This window comes from Typopeltis vanoorti, chromosome 6, assembly GCF_054136105.1.
Source record: "Typopeltis vanoorti isolate ZY-2024b chromosome 6, IOZ_Tvanoo_1.0, whole genome shotgun sequence".
Taxonomy (NCBI): Eukaryota; Metazoa; Arthropoda; class Arachnida; order Uropygi; family Thelyphonidae; genus Typopeltis; species Typopeltis vanoorti.
Genome location: NC_143554.1, coordinates 46928373 through 46950526, shown reverse-complemented (window position 1 = coordinate 46950526; position 22154 = coordinate 46928373). Strand labels below are relative to the sequence as shown.

Genomic DNA, 22154 nt, shown 5'->3' with positions numbered 1-22154 from the left:
AATCTCATTGCACAAGGGTGGTGTAAAGACTGACATGTCTATTGACCTATTAATATATCTGAAGTGACTAAAGATTTCAGAGAAGTTGGTAAGAACTTGTATACAGAAATCGGTTGAATAACAAACTATACTTTTCAGGAAACAACATGGGGGTTTATTAAAAGAAAGTCATATTTGTTCTTTTTTTTATAACAGTGTTACAGCTGAGTTGGATAAAGGGAATTGATGCACTGTGATACTGTTGGACTTTGCTCAGGCATTTGATTGGATTCCACATGAAAGGCTGTTGCAAAAACTAGAAAATAGGGATTAGAATATTAGCTATTGGCTTGGAGAAGTTGGTAGCTGAAGGACAGGCATCAGAAAGTGATTTATGAGGAGGAGAAGCTACGAGATTTAATGTAACCAGTGGTGTACTTCAGGGATTGATGAGATCTTCAATTGTTTGCTGATGATGCAAAGATCGGCATTGCAATAAGAGATGCTACTGACATTCACAGGTTGACAGGTTGATTTGAATAGGCTGGATGCATGGGCAAATAAAGACGGTCAGTTTAGTGTTAGGAAGTATGAAGTTATGCACTTTAGCATGATGAGTTATCCAGTGGTATATTATTCTGTTGTTGAGATTATGCTTGGAGAAACTGACAAGGCTAGAGATCTTGGAATTATGATAGATAGGAAGTTGAAGTTTAAAGGTAACATAGCAAAACTTGCAAATACAACTCGGAAGATAATTACAATGTTGAAATATGCATTGACATGTAAGGATGTGGAAGTCATTTTGCCTCTTTTTTAGTTCTTGATACAGCTTCACTTGGACTATTGTACACAGATTTGGTCCTGAGTTTCTAGGGAGGGGGACTGTGGAAAAGGTGTAAAGAAGAGTTACAAAGATGATGTTGGAATTATGGCTTATAGATAGTGAGGATTGATAAATTGTATATGGACTGTGCATACACTGGTAGACAGGAGAAAGAGGGGTGATATGATAGAAGTCTATAAACTTGTGAAGAGTGTTATAGGATATTGGTTGATGAAATTTTTCATTATATGAAAAGCAGGGAAAGGACTGGGGGTGGCATTCTTTGGAAATTAAGTTTGTGTTGGGAGAAAGGGGTGAGAGCTAGAGTTTTCTGTCACAAAGCATGAGTGAATGGAACAATTTGCCTTATGTGAAGAACAAATTTAAGAGAAGATATGATAGCTGATGTGGATATTATTATTATAATATTTAATGCCCAGTACATATGTTTCTGTACATAGTCTTGAAAAATAACTAGCTGTATTTTTATAATTACTTTTTTTTTCTCTTTAATTTTCTTTAGGTTTCAAAAAGTTGCCTGACTCGAGTGGCAGTAGCTTTAATAGAAATTTCAAAAAATTTGTTCACTCATGTTACATCTGCAAGTCTTTTTCCATCACTTCTGTCTCAGTTATCTCTCCCATTAGCACAGTTTTTTGTTTCTAGTAACAGAAAAAAATCATCCACAACACACAAGCTTGTGCTAGGACTGCAATTGAAGGTAAGCCTAAAATAAAGGTTTTGTTTGGATTTTATAAATACACTAGTTTCCATAAATTAAGGAACAAAGAAAATTCGTGATAAGTTGGGGGTAGGGGAATCATATGAAAGTCAGGTACATTATGTAAAAGTGATACTGAGTCTGGTTATCATATTACAAATGAGTAGCACTCACTGCTTGTATATACAAATGAGCCAGACTGTAAAAGCAGGCTTTTTTTTAGTGGTTTTTTCATTTGGTGTCTGCAATGAGAACAAGACATTTCACGACAGCAAAATTCTTGGATATAGTCGCAAATCATTGCACTGATGAATTGAGGTGGTGAGCCATCATAAGACTAGATGCTTGCCAAAGTCTGGTGGTGGAGTTAGTCAGATGGTTGCATGTGAGCATTCCATGTTTCACAGACTGAGGAACCAATTCCAGCAGTAACAGATAGCATCCTAGAGATACAGTGAAGGGAGGCCACATTTTCTAATTTCAGTTGGCGATTGATAACAGAAGAGTTGGAAATCAAAAACAGATGGAAAGAATAATGTGAGGAACTGTACAGCAGAGTGGATAAAAAAAAAATGTGGAGCCCTCTCACCAGGAAAATTTTGATTTGGAACCTCCTTCACTTAGGCATGAAGTTGAAAGAGCAGTTAAGCAATAAGGCCCCAGGTGTAGATGAAATCCCAGCAGAGTTAATTAAAGCCACAGGGGACGGAGGGATAAGAGTGTTCCATAGATTGATTACAAGGATATGGGAGACAGGCTCATGGCCTAGAGACTGGAAGAAGTCAGTTTTCATACCACTACATAAGAAAGGTGATATGAAAGCGTGCAAGAATTATAGAACTATTAGTTTAATATCTCAAGCAAAATTTTATTGAAGATCATGCTAAATAGGATTGAGGCCAAAGTTGAGGCAGAGATGTCTGAGGAGCAAGCAGGTTTTAAGAAAGGTAAGGGCACCAGAGATCAGATCCTTTGCCTTAGACAGATCATATAAAAATATAAAGAATTCAGACTCCCTCTGGTAATGTGTTTCTTAGACTACTCTAAAGTTTTTGACTGTGTTGAGCATGTGAAACTGTGGGAAGTAATGAAAAGAATGGGTTTTCCTCAACACACTATCAGGTTGATAGCCAACTTGTATAAGGAGCAAAAAGCCATGGTAAGAACTGGTGTTGGATTGACTGACTGACTTCAAGTTGGAAAAGGAGTTGGCAAGGATGTTTACTTTCTCCTCACTTGTTTAGTATATATGCAGAGGACATAATGCGTGAAGCATTGGACGAGCTTAGGATAGGAGGTAGATTGATAAGTAATCGGAGGTATGCTAATGATACAGTACTCCTTTGTAATGACATGGAAGAGCTAGGACTAATTCTTGACAAAGTTAACAAGATCACTAATAACAGAGGACTTCAACTCAATCCTAGCAAGACAAAGATTATGGTTCTCAAAGGAAATACAAACAGAGAAGCTCTTGAGAAACAAGTGTACTTTAATGGAGAAAGAATTGAGGAAGTCAGCAAGTTTGTACTGGGATCCATTATTAATGTGAAGAATTGCTGTTCAGAAGACATCAGAAAAAGGTTAGGAATGGGTAAAACAACAGTCAGAGACCCAGGGCCGGTGGAAGCGGACATGCAGTGCATGCGGGCACTGCTACGAAGGGGGCGCCGCCGCCACCGGGGCACAGTTCATAAGTTCATTTTTAAGAAACAAAATTTTTATCATGAAAACAAAAAAATCTTAGAATTATCAATATTAAAATAAATATTGGCCGGATACACCGAATAAAAATTTTAAAAAATTGTATATTGTCGCCTCTTTGATCAGCCGGCTATTTACAATTTTGCAGCAAGAGCAGGCTAAATGCTTGCCTAAAGAATGTTGTGTCTACTGCAGTCTATCTAAAGTGAAATGATGAATGGTTTTTATGTGCAGAAACGAATTTTCGTACAAAACATTTGTTGCTAGTTAACCAGTCATATGGTACGCATCTCAGTAGGCTACTGATAATAGCGCGGTGCGGACTATTATTTCATCTCTGTGTCGTGTTGTGTGATAATTTCTTGTGGGTATAAAATAGAAATGGAATCAAAAATTAAAAAAAAACGTTATGCGGTGCACAAAATCGTAAGCGTCATGCTGCAAAAGAAGCAGATATTAAGAAACAAACTGGGGCTCTTAATAAATTTGTTAAAATATTAAAATATTCTGATGCAGATTTTAACCAACTCGATAGATCAGAAATCAGAGTTGAAGAACTGTGCACATCATCCAGTTTGCATAAAAGTACTATTGCAACTAGTGAACAAGATAACAAGACGCATGTTTTAAGTGAAAAACAGTTAGGAGAAGATTTAGTTGTAGTTGACCTCGAAACTAACACATTGTTAGTCTCTGTAAATTTAGAAGATCCAGGTGAATGGGGAAATATTGATGAAAAATTACGAGTTGTTTTAATTGAAATGGGGCCTGTTCAAAAGAAAAATATATATCCCAGAAATACATATGGTCATAAATTTGGCGACACCTATTATAATTGAAAAATGGAAAATGGTGACCTCGTGCCAAGAACATGGCTCATTTATTCCGAAACTTTAAATTCTGTGTTTTGCTTTTGTTGCAAACCTTTCGCACCTACCGAATCAAGTAGTCTTGTAGAAGGCTATAACAATTGCAGAAATGTAAGTACAACTTTACATATACATGAGACTAGTTTAACTCACATGAAAAATTTCTTAAAATGGAAGGAAGTTGATAAAAATTTAAAAAACAAAACTACTATTGATTGAGAGACTCAATGGAAAAGAAACATTGGACGAGTGTTTTAGAACGCTTGATTGAAATTATAAAATTCCTTGGTAGCCGAAATTTAATTTTTCGCGGATCATCTGATAAATTATATGAAAGGAATAACGGCAATTTTTTAAAATTAGTCGAACTGTTTGTGAAGTTTGATCCCGTTATGGAAAATCATGTTGAAAGGATCCTACAACGAAACAATAGAGTACACTATTTTAGTACAGACAGTCAAAATGAAATATTGGAAACTTTAAGTAACGCAATCAGGGATACAATTTTATTATTAATTCGAAAATCTAAATATTATTCCATAATTTTAGACTGCACACGTGATGTAAGTAAAACAGAACAAATGACCATTATTATTCGCTTTGCTTCCTGTGACAATGGAATTTTTAAGATAAGGGAAAACTTTTTAGGTTTTGCAGATATATCAAACTCCACACGACGTGATTTATGCGCAACAATAATGGAACAACTCGAAAAATGGAACATTCCCATTGAAGACATGCGAGGTCAGGGGTATGACAATGGGGCAAATATGAAAGGGAAAAATGGGCTCCAAAATTTGCTTTTAAACAAAAATCCTCGAGCTTTTTACGTGCCATGTGCTGCTCATACTCTAAATTTAATCATTAACGATTCAGCCAAAGTGAATGCAGATACAATTAGTTTCTTTGCAATTTTTGAAGAATTATACAATTTCTTTTCATTCTCTTACAAACGTTGGGCAGTCCTTTTAAAGTTCGTAAAAAAAATTAACATTAAAACAGCATCAGATACACAATGGGAAAGTAAAATTAATGCAATCCGCCCTCTACGATATCAGTTACGAGAAATTTACGATGCACTTTTTGAAATTTTAAATAATGAAGATTTTAATAAAGAAACTTGGCATGAAGCACAAACATTATGTGCTAAAATAAAGGACTACAAATTTATTTGCTCTCTCATAACTGGGCATGATTTACTTAACAGAATAAACCCTGTGAGTAAAATGCTGCAAGACAAAAATATGAACATTACACTTGCTTTAGAATCTATCGAAAACTTAAAAATATTCTTACAAGAGTATCAATCAGATACAAATTTTAAAGAAGTTCTAAAATGGCAGAAGAACTGAGTGAAGAGGTGGACGGAGAACAATAATTTAAAACTGGTACGGAAGTCCGATGACTAAAGAAGACGCAGCAATTTGACTACAAGCATCATGACGAAACGCCACAATCGCCAGAAGATAAATTTACAGTGAATGTGTTTTATACACTTCTAGACATTGCAATGTGTTCATTAATAGAACGTTTTGAACAACTAAAAACATGTCACGATAATTTAATTTCTTGTATAGATTACTACAAATTAATAACGAAGATTTACGAAAAAATTATGACAATTTAGAGATTCTCTTGAAGGATGGCGACAATAAAGACGTAAATGCAATAGAACTATATGACGAGTTATGTACTTTCCGGGATATTTTTCGGAAGGATAATTTAAATATTCAAAACCCTTTTGATATTCTTAATTTTATTTTGTCCAATAATTTATCTTTCCCTAACTTTTCAATTGCTTTAAGAATACTATTAACCTTACCTGTTAGTGTAGCAAACAGTGTACGTTCCTTTTCCAAGTTGAAATTGATTAAAAGTAGGTTTTAATTTAAAACCTACTTAAGAACAAGTATGTCACAAAAAAAGGCCTGTTAGTTTGGCGTTAATAGCTATTGAAAATGATATATGTGCGGAATTAGACGTTAAGACCATTATTTCTAATTTTATGAATATGCAATCAAAAACCCTAAAATTTTAATTTTAAAAAAATGCCAAGTATATTTATGTAATTTAATTTATTTTCTGTTATTCTGTAAATATGTTATTTTTTGAATACTTATATTAAATGTTCTAATTATTTCTGAATTATTTTCTTATTTTCTCATCTATCTTGAGTTTCTTTTATTTTCCTAAAAGATAGTTCCACTTATAAAAATTATTAAAAATTTTTTACAAGTTACTAAGAATTTAGTAACTTGTAAAATGACAGAATTTTTTAAACTTTAGTTCAAATAAATTTTAACTTTAATTAAAATTCATTTTAATTTTGTTAGCGATTCGGGTCGGTGAGAAGGCTATAATCTCTGTATCATTATATTCAACGATTAAAGTGAAGTGGCTTTATCAAAATTTGCTTTAACTTTTGGAATGTTTTGAATATTTGGGTTTTTAATGATTATCCTGTTTAGTCAACACCCGCGGTTCATTACATTTAGCGAACCAACGTGTGGCTGTTCTGTCAAAATTTATTTAAGTTATTTCAAATAATTTAAATTTTTATTATTGTAAAAGAACCACACAAGCCCGGATCATTACAGGGATGCTTAGATAGACATTGCATGCGGGCGGCAAAGACCCTAGTGCCGGCTCTGCAGAGACCTGTCTAAAATCTGGAAGGATGGAAACGAAGTTGAGGAATTTGGATGCAGTTGCTTTTCCAACAGCGACTTATGGATGTGAGACTTGGAACCTAAAGAAGATCAGAGAAGAAACAGATATCTGTTTTTGAGATGTACAGAAGGCTGTTGAGGATATCATATACTGAAAGGCATACAAATGAATGGGTGTTAGAAAAGATCAGTAGAACTTTTAAGGATCCTTAAGAATATTGACAGAAGAAAGTTGAAATATTTTGGACACATAGAAGGGATGGAAGGGAGACTTCTCAGAATAGTAATAGAAGGTAAAGTTCCTGGAAAAAGAGGCAGGAGGTAGACCATTAATGAGATGGATGGTGTGGGTGTGTGGAGTGACTGATCTTCAGAGAGTTGAGGCTGCCAGAAAAGCAAACAACAGGACTACATGGCGAGTTTCTAGGCCTGGTGTGGCACATCACCGAGTGTCGGAGTGACCATATGGCAGTGAACATATATATATTGATATCTTCAGTTATCTGCTTACTAAAACAGGAGTGCTTCCTGAATCAGCTAAGATCTGGATCCCCCCCCCCCCCCCAATCAGCTATAGGAATTGGTATCTGCTTCCACTGTGTGCAGAAGACTTCACAAAGGTGGTCCATGCACTATGTCCATCCCCACATCACAGGAGAGTATGTTAGAAAATGGACCACGCTCTATGTTAACTGGACCAGACAAATTGGAGGTCGGTATTGTTTACAGATGAGTCCTGATTTACTCTACAAAGTGATTCCAAATGTTCTCTGGTCTTGGGAGTATCAGGGACACATTATCATCCCTCCAACATCTGTGAAAGGGACATTTATGGTGCAGGTAGTGTGTAATGGTTTGATGAGAGATCTCGTAGGGTGGCTGTAACGACCTGTATGTGCCTCCTAGCGGAACCACGGATGCTGCAACTTATAGAGACAAGTCCTGGATCCCTGTCTTGTACCTCCTCTATAATGTTTTCTTTTCCAACACACTGTTCGTCCATTTTATTCCTACTCTATTTGCTCACCTAACCCTTGGAATGCAGTTATACATTGCTTGTGTCAAATACTGCCTTTTGAATTTCTATGCACTTTCAGCATCTTTTCTGTATAGCTCATCTAACCAACACATTGATGCTGACGGTGCATAGAAATTCAAAAGGCAGTATTTGGGTGATTATGGGAAGTTCTGTAGTTAACTAGCCATAATCACCCACTTTCTAATTCCACGTATATCCTTTTTTTGGCAGTAACACTACTTTCTTGTTTCACCACTTCCCAAACAAGTACCTCACAATCACTCACCAACTGGCAGCAGGGTAAATACCTTATTAACAACATCTTGTGAAGTTATCACCAAATCCAAAACACTAAAGCCTCTAGTTGCTTTGGTCACATGCTGCTTAAGTTATCCCTCAGAAATTCAACAAACTCTCTTTCCTTGTTGTTCCCATACACCATCTCATCCTCTTCATTCCATATTCCTGTAATTAAACTCTCCCATGATGATCACCATCTTTTCATGCCAAACTAATTTGCCTAAACATTTCAGTTATTAGTATTCTGTACATTCCCTGGCCTATAACATCATATTATCCAGATACATTAGCCTGTTAATTTCAATTTGATCAAGCATTTGTATTAGTTTGATATCCTGTTTTTCAATCTAATACAAAAATAAAGGAAGGTGATGGAGAATGCCTATGGTGGTTTTCCAGAGAATTTTGAGCTAAAACTTTACATATGGACTTTGTAGGAAGAGTCATGAAGGGGGGTTTGTGGAGGTGTGTGTGTGTGGGGGGGGTAAATAACAAGGAAGTTATTTATCCTTAATATGTAAATTTTTTAATTCAGTTTCAAAATGATAAAACTTGAGACACCACTATATGTATATCAGTGTTTTTCTACTTTTACTTTTTTTTTAGTTGGAGAATTTATGGACTTCGCTCACTAATAATTTACAGCTGAAGTATTCTGGTCCTTATGATTCAGATCTGCTGTATGCTCTTTGCCCACTTTTAGAGTCAGCCCTGTTGCATCCTAGACGAAACATACAAGAAAGAAGTCGTCAGATGTGGTATTCTACTTTTGGCCACAATAATGCTAGCTTGACATTTCCTCCATCACTAAAGTAATTTCTGTTTTATATTGAGTTTTGTTATTCCCTTAATGTTATGCAATGTACTAGTATAATTATTAGTGATTCTTATACTTTTTTTTTTTTCATTTGTCCTCTTAAAGAGTGAAAAAATAATGAACTACTTTGTTTACATGTTTATTTTATAGTTGTTTTTAATAATCATGAATCCGGTTCAGCCTTCCACAGTGCTTTGGATGCACTGCAGTTTCCATATAAGTGGATCTGTACAGCTGGCCCCAATTGCTTGGTCACCTCATTTGCCTGATCCGACAACACTGGACTATCTTTTTATGGGGTTGCGTAGAAATAATTGTCTACTCATCAAAACTACATTTAGTGTCAGGATCACAGCAGCAATTTATGAATTATTGGGTAGCCGCTGTAGAATGTTTTCAGTAAGTTGGAAAACCAGTTTGCATGATGTGTCACAAAAGATGGTGGTTATTTGAAAGATTAAAAGTTTGAACTGTATTGCAGTGAAACTTGAGAAATTGAATATTAAATGTGGTTTACAGTGTATTTCTATTATGTGCACATCCAAAGTCAAAGTTTAAAGTTGCACAAGGACACTTTATAATCACTCTATATAATGTTCCATTCCAATGTATAATTGTAATGAACAGCTTTTCTCCTGGCACATTATCATTTCTTTTCCACACCTAGAAAACTTAAATACAGATAATTTTTTTATACCCATGATTTCTTGACTATCTAATAGTAAAAATCTAGCCATCACCATCCATATTTGGTCTGATTGAAACTTTTTATTTGCTCTTTCACAATTTTTCTTAGCCTCTGCTTAAATATGTATGCATAAATGTTATTTGGAACACTTGGTGGGGACATTCCTCAGTAATTCTCACATCATTTTAATTCATTTTTTATTTGATGGGTACTGTATACTATAATCTTTCAAGTGTCATCCCCTAGAAGGAGGTTGGCAACCATGTCACGGAACCTTTTTCTTTCTTTTGCTGCTCTGGAACATTTATGGTAATTCAAGCCAGTCCAGTCCTTAATGTCTTCAAACTACATTCTCCTGGGTCCCTCTCCCTCTTTTTCCATCCAATTTCCCTTCTAATATTAATTTCTGAATGCCTTCTTGTCTAGTTAGATGTCCAAAATATTTAAGTTTTCGCACTTTAATTATTTTCATTAATGTTCTTTTCATTTTTGCTTTCTTTAAAACATCTTCGTTTTTCATTTTCTCTGTCCATGATATTTTCAAAATTCTTCTGATGGTTCCACATTTCAAAAGCTTCTAATTTTTTCTCTGCTTCTTTATTTAGAATCCAAGTTTCACTGTTGTAGAGAAGGCTTGACCAGATATAGCATTTTATTAATCTTTTTCTTGTGTCTATATTAATGTCTCTGGATGTTAGAATGCTATAATCCATTCATCTGGAATTTGATGTTCATTTCAGTCCAGCTTTCAGGATTATGCAGTTTTTCTTAGGAAACCTGCAGTACATCATTAATACTTCTATGATATTTCTCTTGAATATTTTCTGCCATATTATATTGCTTACCTTTCAAATTAATTGCTTCATACATTCAGAATATCTTTATTTCAGTTTTGTGTAATTTTTATTATGTAATTTATTTTTTTATTAAGATGGTGGTTATGGCAAAGATTAAAAGTTTGAACTATATTGCAGCAAAACTTGAGGAATTGAATATTGAATGTTTTATAAACCCATGATTTCTCAACTGTTTATCTAATAATAAAAATCTAGCCATCACCAGCCATATTTCGTCTGAACGAAACTTGTTCTTTCCTCTTTCACAATTTTTCTTAACCTTTGCTTAAATATGTATGCATAAATCTTATTTGGAACACTTGGTTATATTATTGGTTTTTGTGTAATTTTTATTATCTGTGATTCCTTTTACAGTACTATTTCTTTCTTTCTTTTTTCCATTTCTTTTTTTGCAAGCACCTTCATAACATTTTGTTATTCCATATATTTAGTTTTATTTTAGTTTCTTACCCAAATTTTTATTTGACATTTGTTAGCTATTTTCATTTACAACTTACTTCTTTCACATTTTTTTCTAGTAACTTGCTGACTTTCTTGCCAGGAGCTTTCAGTACACAAGAAGCAGTCCAGGATTGCTTCATTAACTTCTTGAGCATGCCATGATTTCTGATTTTCTTTTCCTTGCAAACAGTTTCTCCACATGCTTCCCGATTGAATCTGTAGAAAGTTTTACCACTGGGTTACAGTGTATATTAAACTTGACAAGAAATGATATTCTTGTTTTAATATTTTACTTAATCTTTGTAAATAAAGTTATGTGAAGTATCTTCACAGCTAATCTATTCATATACAAAAGTTGATGACTCCTCATCAGTTGCCTCAATATCCCATACTGCAAAAACATTATGGAAACAGTGACTACCCAGAATAGTTTAGACTTTTATTGAGGCCTCATCACTGAAGATTTGATCCTGGAAGATACCAAAGTTAATCAATATGTCATATATTTTTTTCTGTATACATGTAGGAAAATGATGTTTCATCATTTTGTTGAATACTCTGGGGGGAGAGAGAGAGAAGGATGCTATCTGTTGTTTTCTAAGCATGACAGGTGGAAAGATATGAAAAAGAGATGCAGAAGTTCAAGACTGAACAGATATGTGATGTTATGATATAAGTGGATGTGCTTCACCACAACACTTGGCATGAAATTCTCTTATGCTGTTAAGAACATATGAAAGGTGACACATTCCTATATGACTCTCCTAACATTGATGCATTTTTATTTATTTGTATGATGATATAATGGCCGTGAGGCCCCTTTTACAGGCAAGTACGGCACCATCTCAGTCCCCCTCCAAATTTTATCCGGGCCTGGGACCGGCATAGGCCTGATTTGTCAGGCCTATGCCAGTCCCGAGTCTTAAGCATTCCTTACTGTATCGGTGTGTGTTCACGGGGCCGATTTGCCTGCTTGCGGGAGGAAAAACCCCAGATAAACTGGGAGGACAACCCTGCTGTCCAGGTCCAAGACCAATTTTGGCATATCTGAAACATTATCTTCCCTGCAGCACTTTGTAGCACATTATACAATATATACATGAAAACACAAGGTAAAAGTATTATTTATTAAATATACTGCCATATATTTCAGTCTGAAATTAACAGACCATCATCAATGGCTTAAAAAAAAACAGTTGTTACAAGGTAGGATGCAAACAATTGATTTATTTGAAATAGAATGAGCCATATTATGTTAAATCAGCAATAGTGCTATACTTTAATTGAAGAAAAGGTTAATCATAAAGGTAAAAATAAATTTTATCAATATATTTATATTATTAATAATATTATATTAATATTATTTATATTATTAATATAAAATTTATATTAATAATAAAAGTATCATTTAATAAATAATACTTTTATCTTGTGTTTTCATCTATATATATTGTATAGAACTATGGCACAAGTTTCTCTAAAAATTAGAATTCAAATCCTTCATGGGGAAAGCTTAATCAAAAAGACCAGTAAACTTGGTAAACTATCTGTATTACAAGGTGAGCTGCGAGATAGGATTACATTTTAAAAAAATGCCGCAACCTAAAGATTATTCCAAACTTTGCGAAGATAAAGGAAACTATAAAATCAGCCTGTGCTCATATTATCTGTAAGAACACCAGCTTATCTATTGTCTGCAATCCACTCCAAGCTTATAAATGTGAGCTTACCATTAATATTCTTCATGGTGCTGATCTCCACTTTTATCTCTTCAAACTTAGACCCAGAACTTTCCTACATAGTTCTTAGTGTGACTAAATGCTCTCTACAATGTTCATTTAATAAATAAAATTAATCTATCCACACAATCTATCATACCTCTCCTTGAACTCATTAACAGACAAAGCACTCACAAATGACTCTGGCAACCCATTCTACTCATTCACAACTCTCCAAGCAAAAAAATCTAGTCCTTACTCCCCTACTAACTGCACACCTTTATTCAACTTCCAGGAATGATTTCTTGTTCTGTTCCCTCTAGCTAAGTGCTGAAACATTTCCCTTGCATCCATCCTATAAAACCCTTTAAGCAACTTAAATATTTCTATTTCCTTTCTTTTTCTCCTATCAGCCAACTTCTGCAATCCACACACCTTTAATCTATCCTCATAGGGATCATTCCAGAGGCTACTCACCATCTTGGTCACTCGCCTCTGAATCCTCTGCACTACTTCCTCATCCCCAAGAAACCTAGAGGACCAGACTTAAGCACAGTACAGATATGGACGTATCAAGGCCTTATAAAGAGAAATAACTTCCTAATCTCTGCTTGTTAATGTGTTCTTCAGTAGCCAAGTAATCTTATGGGCTACCTTAGCAATATGTCTTCTAAACTTTAACTATCTTTCTATCACCCCCCCCCCCCAAATCTAAAATCTATGCCTGGTTTCAAAGCTCTTAAAGACCGTGTTATGATTCTGTTGCGGGAGGGTGTAATGTGGCTGGATATGAACTGAAATAATTTGTGATATGGCACAGTGAGAATCCACGAGCCTTCAAAAACATTAGGAAGCATACTCTTCCAGTTTATTAGCAAAGTTATAAGAAACTGTGGATGATTCAAAAATTGTTTGCAGATGCCTTAATCAACTGTAATGCTAGTGAAATGGAAAGCTATTGTGTCAAAGAAAATGTAGAATTTAAAATTTTATTAATTCTAAATAATGCTCCAGGTCATCTGTCTTATATCAGTCTTCACCAAGTTGAAGGTCATGTTTCTTCCTACAGAACACTACTGCTTCATTGATCCAACCAATGGATCTGGGAGTTCTTGTAGTGTTTAAGGCTTATTATCTATGGAGAACTTTTTCACAGGCCATTTCTGCTACTGAAAGAAACGACAAGATTCTCATGCAATTCTGGAAAGCATGCAATATTTATTATGCTATTAAAATATTGCTGTAGTTTGGGACGAAGTGATCTCTCAATGAGAGATCATTTTGTATGAGTGGCATATGGAAAAAGACATTAAAAAGGTTTGTACACGATTTTGGAAGTTTTGAAAATGAAGACCTTTGTAAATTGAGTGAAGAAATAGTGAGCCTAGCAAAAATCTGAATTTTGAAGTGAAAGGAGGAAAAAAGAGAAACAAGGAGAGGTAGTTAAACAATTCACAGTGAAGGGTCTTGCAGAATTGTTCTCTGCGGTTAGCAATGTTCTCAAAATGGTTGAAGACATGGACCCCAATGTTGAACTACTTATTAGTAGAAAGGAAAGTACAAGAGGAATAAGCAAAGCATATTGAACATTTTCATCACCAAAAGAAAGGTTACACCAGAAGAGCCGCAGTAATGAAGACGTGATTGTGGAGGAAGATTTAGGGGATTGTTTTCCTGTTTGGCAGTGATGCACAGTACAGTTTTATAATAAGGTTTAAAAATTAAAATGACAGTATACTTATTGCTGTTAAGTTTCTAACCCCAATAACTCTGTGGATTTAATGTATCGACTTCTGTCCGAACTGACTTGCATCCTGCCAGATGGAATGGAACTCCAATGTAAATTGATGGATGGCTGTATTCAGTTGTTTGCTGATGATGCGAAATTAGGTAGAGTAATAGTTAATCAAGGCGATGTGGCGAGTTCGCAGGACAATTTAAATAGGCTGTCATTATGGGCAAAATTTCTATATTATCGAATATAGAAATGTTTTGAGAAAATTTGGAGAAAATAGCATTGCCAGATGGAACGGAACTTCAATGTAAATTGATGGATGGCTGTATTCAGTTGTTTGCTGATGATGCGAAATTAGGTAGAGTAATAGTTAATCGAGGCGATGTGGCGAGTTTGCAGGACAATTTAAATAGGCTGTCATTATGGGCAAAATTTCTATATTATCGAATATAGAAATGTTTTGAGAAAATTTGGAGAAAATAGCATTGCTAATAACAATGATAAGTACCTGTAGGATTTCTGTTCAGGACATAGACAAGTTATTACTAACATGTTCCAATAAAATAATGTGCAAAAATTCACATGGAGAAAAGATCAACGATGTTTCTCCACTAGTTCAGGACACAAGAGTATACAGAGAATTTGAAATTGGAAGTGTTCACCATCTAGTCTTGAGGATGATAAAACTGAATTTCATATTGAAAAAGAAGAGTATTTAAGAGAAAGTATTAAAATGAATCAAATTTGAGCAGCTTTCAGAGGTGAACTGTAGGTAGCTCAAGAATCAGAACTCCATGTTTGACTTGGAAAGTTAAAGAGGCAGTCGAGGAAAGGAAAACAGCTTATTGAAAGTTCCTAACAAGTAAGTCAGCTTGTAGTCTTAGAGAATGCAGAGAAAAATGTAATAAAGCAAAGCACTGTGTAGTATTTATTTAGCATTCGGCAGATCCATTGTAATATAGAATGAAGACATGGATATATAAAAATTACAATTGCAATCTAAGTTTCTGATCCATTCTAATGCTGATATTGCAGCTTGGAGAAAATCAGGCCAGTCACCTTGCTAAGCACACAGGCTGCATTCAGTGGTGATGTGATGAATTGTTTGTTTAGGAACACAGTAGTCACATTGAGGAGAAAGGCATTTTTCCCACTTAAACAACAACTCTGCACACATTCCATCATCATTCATATCAAGGATTTAGGCCTAGCATAGCCTGTTCTGACCTTAGAAGTCATCGTTTAAGAGGATGTCCTGGTTTTCTTTTTCCTAATGGCTTGTACTTTAAGGCTTGTTTTGGTAATCTTTCTGTTTTCATTCTTTGAACGTGTTCCATCCATTTATGTTTATATTTTTTAATTTTTTCTATTACTGATTATTGGTTTAATATTTTCATAATTTCTTCGTTTCTTTTGTGATCAAATAGAGTATACTTTGCAGTTTTTCTCATAAACTTCATTTCTGCTGTTATTAATCTTTGTTTGTCTTTTTGTTTTATTGTTCAGATTTCACTTCCATACAATAAGACTGGTAGGGCTAATGTATTGTACACTTTTAGTCTGGTTTGTTTTTGAACTAGGTTTGGTTTAAATATAGAGTTAATTACACTTGTTATTTTTAAATATTTTGCAATTTTTACATTTATATCTTTTTCATTTTCATATGTGATCATACATCCTAGGTAGTTAAATGAATTCACCTGTTCTAAGATCTTATTATGTATTGCTATCTTAGTTCTTGGTTCCATGGTTCATAGAAATCCTATTCAGCGTCACCCATGTCTTACAGGGAAGTTCAAGAACAGAAAGTTAACTAATACCGCAAAACCACATTTGTAGTTGACAATGTCAACTACAAATGTGGTTTTGCGGTATTAGATAATGGGATACAAAACACTGAACAAAACAATGTTTTGTTCAGTGTTTTGTATCCTGGAATGTTTAGTAGAAAAATAGTCTGGAATGTTTCTGTGCAGAGAGAGAAGAGGATTATTACTTACCTTCTTGTTCTCTTGAAGGAGAGCATTCAGCTCTCCAAAGATATTGAAGCAGGATGTTGCTCAAGTTAGGAAGTAGGAATAAGCACTGTTTAAAAGTACTTAAACAAAAGTTATTGGAAGACTTTGATAAGAACATAGAAAATAAATATCATGGAGGTAACATCGTATTCTGGAGGCTGTTGAAAATACTTAAAAATGAATGAAAGAGTACTGTAAAAGAAATCAGAGACGATATAGTTGACATGAAAACTAAAGATAGATATTCTAGCTGTCTGGAATAATTACTTTGAAAGATTGCTAAATGAAACAAGCAGTGATAACAGGCAGGCAACTGGAGTTGATATTTGTTTTCAAAAATGCTCAAATATGGAGGTGTAAATGTTTTTACAATGGCTACTGTGCATAATACAGAAGGCCTAGTTAGAGGTTTGAATTCCAGATGATTGGAGTAGAGCTCTCATAGTGCCATCTGTAAAAAAGGAAATACAACTGAATGTAAGAATTACTAAGAAATTTCCCTACTGAGTTTTCCTGTTCAGATTTATGCAAGTACACTTGAGAAATGACTAAGAAAAATTGTGGAAGGGAAGCTTGGAGAAGAAAATCTGAATTCTGGCCAAATAGAGGTTGTCAGGTTAAACTTTTCACTTTATGATGAATAGTGAGAACTCATGGAAATATAACAAGTTTTGTACAGGTAAAAGTTTTTTTCTTTTGGAATCTTTTCAAGATTCCAAGAGAAAAAACTTGTTATAACTTAGTTATACAGTGTAAATGGGACACTACGTTAAGCAATACTTAGTCTATACTTGAGTTGTAAGTCAGCAGTTAGAATTGAAGGAGCTGCAGGAAGATTGTTTGGTGGAAAATCAGATATGAAACAAGCCATCTACGTTATATCCACTGTTATTCATCAGTTATATGGATTGCATTATGAAGGAAAATGGTATTAATCCTGATATCAAAATTGAAGATGTTAATCTCAGCTCTTTTCTTGATACAAATGATGTTATTTTCTAATAAATCTTCTAGAAGTCTGCAGGATTCCCTGATTAAATTGAATTACTATTGTAATAAGTTTGATATGGATATCAGCAATAAAAAGTCAAAGACAATGAAAATAGGCATTAAAAAGAAATTAACTTCATTCTTGGAGAACCTGTAAAACAAGTGAAAGAAACATTTCAGCTATTTAGACACAATTTTTACTGAGGATGGTAAATTAAATATGAAAATAGACAACAGAATCAGGAAAGCTGGAAAATACACACATGCTACAGCCATTATTACTTATAAAATTTATTTAATTTTTCTAAAATTCTGTATTAAATAGTTAGTCATATCAGCAGGTTTAGAAATGCATATTTTGCATAACGCTTCATAATTTCCTATTTCTACAGTTTCAATCCAGATGATTTCAAAAAAATAAAAAATAAAATTGAAGGATTAGTAAGAGGCTAATCTTCTTGAATGGCAGGCAGTCTCAAGTAGAGTGATGTCAACAAATATCAGAATAGGTAACTGGACAATGAGACTTATTTGTGCCTATGGTCCTATAGAAGGTTCTACAAAGGTAGAAGTGGAGGAATTTTTTGAGGATTTTAAGAAAGCAGCTGACACAATGAAAAAGGAAAAGTTAGTCCTTGTTTGGGATCTAAATAGCAGAGTAAGAAGTGATTGTCAGACATACAAAAATATTTTGGGAAAATTTGGAGAAAAGAGTAAAGCTAATAATAATGGCAAATACTCTATTATTGTTTTGTATTTGGTCACTTAACATTAAAACTTGAGTTTTTTCTAAGTTTTATTCATTGCCCATATATTAATAAATGATATACACAAATTGTCAACACGTTTTACCAGCTATTCTGTCTGGCTTCTTCAGGACAAGTATAATGGTACAATAACATTTGCTACTAAAAAAGAAGAAGGGAGTAACACCGTCAAAAAAATTAAAATTAAAACATCATAAGCATGGAGTGTGGTGTCTCAGTCATTGTTTATTGAGCGCATTGTATAGTTTTTAGTGAAATGAAATTCTGGTAAGCTGGGTGAATTTATTAGGCTTTTCCAGATGTCTTTCAGAATCATTCCTTGATTTCTGTTTAGATTTTCTCCAGAATGGAGAAAATCCATGCTTGTGATGTTATGTGTCAGTTTTAATTTATTTGACTGAGTTACTCCATTCTTCTTTTTTACTAGCAAACGTTATTGTACTATCATATTTGCCCTGAAGAAGCCAGACAGAATAGCTGGTGAAACTTGTTGATAAATTGTGTATATCATTTATTAATATCTGGTCAACAAATAAAACCAAGAAAAAACACAAGTTTTAATGGCAAGTACTCATTGGATTCTGCTCAGGACATGGACTGGTTATTATTAACGCAATGCTGCAACATAAAAATATGTGCAAATTCACATGGAGAGAAGAAGAAGCAAGGAATAAGAAAAATCTCATTGACTACTTTATTGTTGATAGTGATGTTTTCTCATTGGTGCAGGACACCAGAGTGTACAGAGGATTTGAAATTTGAAGTGATCACTATTTAGTCTTGAGCAAGATAAAATTGAATTTCACATTGAAAAGAAGAACATGTAAGAAAGTTTTAAAGCAAATAAAAGTCGAGCAGCTCTGAGATGTGAACTATAGACTAAGACATAATTAAAGAACTAATGAAAGAGTTTGAGAACAGGAACCAAACCTTGAATTTCAGTGGCAAGCCCTGAAAAAAACACTGACTAATTCAGCCAGTGAGACATGTGGTGAGGTTGTCTGCAAGGATATAAAAATCAGAACTCCATTGTAGACCAGGAAGTTAAAGAGGCAGTGAAGGAAAGAAGAAAGCATATCAAAAGTTCCTGGCAAATAAGTCAGCTTGTGCTCTTAGAGAATACAGGCGACAAATGTAAGAAAGCTAAACACTTTGTAAAACTAGCTAAACAAAGTCAGGGGAAGAATTTGATAAGACCATAGAAAATAAATATCAAGAAGGTGGCAAGATATTCTGGAAGTTAATTGAAAAAAACTCAGAAATGAAGGAAAGAGTGCTGTAAAAGGAATTAGAGATGATAAAGGCGACATGAAAACAGAAGAAAAAGATATCCTTGAAGTATGGAGTAATTACTTTGAAAAACTGCTAAATGAAACAAGCAGTGATGACAGCACAGTGATAAAAAAACACTGACCAGACATGCAGTCAGGAATACATATTCATACTTGAAGTAGAAAAAGCCATCAAAGACTTGAAATGTGAAAAGGCAGCAGGAGTAGATAATATTCGACCAGAAATGCCGAAGTATGGAGATATAAAAGTCTTACAGTGGCTGTACTGCATAGTTCAGAAGGCCTGGACAGAGGGACAAATTCCAGATGATTGGAGTAGAGCTCTCATAGTACCAATATATAAAAAGGGAAATAAAACTGAATGTGAGAATTAAAGAGATATTTCTCTAGTGTAGCTCAGTGGATGTGGCGTTTGCCAACCACTGCGCTTGGCCGCACGAAGGAAGACTTGGTTTCGAGTCTAGTCGGCGACTAGAGGAAATTTTTCTAAGCCTTTTTTCGACCGGTTCCCGAGTTAGTCGATCTCTGGCACGGGCAAGCAGGTTTTTCCTCCCGGAAACTCGGGTTTTTCGTCCTGTAAACTCAAGAAAATCGACCGTAGAACCCACATTATTTCAGACATTAAATATATTGTGTTAGGGTCAGGGACCACGAGATGACGGCACATTTGAGCTGTCTCTCTTCACTGAGTACCGCTTAATTAGTGATAGCCTTGGGCCATCTATCTCTGATTGGTACCAGTGGAGATTGAACTGCCCACTCAGTCTCCAAAAGTTAGATAGGGCTAAATGGCCTCGCTTACTCCCCGTATACGGGAATAAAAAGGCGTTAGCTGATTTTTTTTTTTTTTGATTTCTCTAGTGAAATTTACGCAAGGTTCCTGGTAAAATTTACGCAAATATACTTCAGAAATGGTTGAGAAGGATTGTGGAAGAAAAGCTTGAAGAACAAGCTTGATTTAGGCCAAATAGAGGCTGTCTGGATCAGATCTTCAATTTATGACAAATAGTGAATAAATCATGGGAAATAAACAAAGATCTGTATTTAAGTTTTGTAGATCTGGAAAAGTCATATGACAAGATGCCAAGAGAAAAAGAAGCTGTTCAAAGTGCTACATTTGTATGGTGTCACTAGAGCATTATATCATGCATATTATATATATTATATTATATGCATATTAATACTAACTGCTGACTTACATTATATCTCTATATGTAAGTCAGCAGTTAGTATTGAAGGAAGTACTGGAAGATGGTTTAATGTTAAATCTGGTGTCAGACAAGGATGTACATTATCCCCTCTATTATTCGTTAGCTATATGGATCACATTATGAAGGTAAGCGGTATTAAACCTGATATCAAAATTAGATAGGTTCATCTCGGCTCTTTACTTTATGTAGATAATGTTATACTTTTAAATAAATCCAGTACAAATCTGTAAGATTACCTGACTAAATTGAATAACTGTTGTAATAGATTTGGTATGAAGGTCAGCAATAAAAAGACAAAAGACAATGGAAATAGGCAGAAGCATTGAAAATATCAACTGCATTGTGAATGGGGAACCTATAGAACAAGTAAAATATTTCAGCTACTTAGGCACGATTTTGTGAAGATGATAAATTAAATATGGAAATAGATTAACGGAATCAACAAAGCTGGTATGGGAAGTCAACTAAATAAATTTATATGGAATAAGAGAGAAATTAGTCAAAACATTAAATTAGCAGTATATAAGATAGTGTACAAACCTACTTTAACTTATTGATCTGAGAGCTGGGTCAGAAGTAAAACACTTGACCATAGAGTAGAGATGCAGATATGAGAGTCCTGAGAAAGATTAGGGACATGAACAGATGGCATCAGTGGCAATACCATATTAAAAAATGAGGATATTAAGAAAGAACTTGACATTGTCAACATCCAGGAATGTTTTAGCAGAGCTAATCTCAGGTGGTATGGTCAATTAAACAGAATTGTGCGAGTAAAGATTAGCAAAAACAAGTGTTCTCTGCCAGGTTGGCAGATTAAAAGATCCAGAGGAAGACCAAGATATATAGTGGATTGATATGGTAAAAAGTGCCTTAGATGATAGAAATGTAAGATCTGATAATGTTGGAGTCTTGACATGTAACAGACTGATTTGGAGGAGAATTGTAGATAGAAAGTTAGTAATGATGCAAATTTTTATGCAGTACTATCATATGATGTACACCCCCTTGAGGGTGTACATCATATGATATGATGATCTGACTTCCCATCAGATCATATGATGATCTGATGGGAAGTCAGCTGAAGAAGTGTATATGAAATAAGAGAAAAATTAGTGAAAACAACAGCTAGCTGTTGTAACTTATGGATCTGAGAGCTGGATCAGAAATTAAACATTAGATCAAAGACGAGGCCACACATGAGTGTTCAGAGAAAGATTATGGGGGAACAGATGGCATCAATGGCAGTGTATTATTAAAAAATAAGGATATCATTAAAGAACTTAACATTGTTATCAATCAGAAGTATGCTAATAGAACTAATCGCAGGTGGTGCAGCTACAGAAAGGCAGAGAAAAAAATTTAAAGAAAACCCTTACTTTAGTACTCTAAGCAGTTATTTCAGCTATTATTAAACAAAACAGTATGGATGGTGACTGTTTTGTTTTAATATATATGTTACCGCTAAAGTGCAGAAATCAGTTATTCTGCAGATTATCTAGGTATTGTGCAGATTAACTAGGGTGATCCGTTA

General features: G+C 34.5%; 1 protein-coding gene across 1 annotated transcript in view; it reads left to right on the top strand.

Annotated features, from left to right (window-relative positions):
- Nucleotides 1-592: 592 nt before the first annotated feature.
- LOC150105436 (uncharacterized) overlaps nt 593-22154 on the top strand; it is a 199337-nt gene continuing 177775 nt past the window's right edge. The window contains exons 1-3 of the mRNA XM_090393960.1: nt 593-607; nt 1329-1526; nt 8693-8898. Coding sequence (XP_090250086.1) covers nt 593-607; nt 1329-1526; nt 8693-8898 — 419 coding nt within the window. The remainder of the gene's footprint in view (nt 608-1328; nt 1527-8692; nt 8899-22154) is intronic.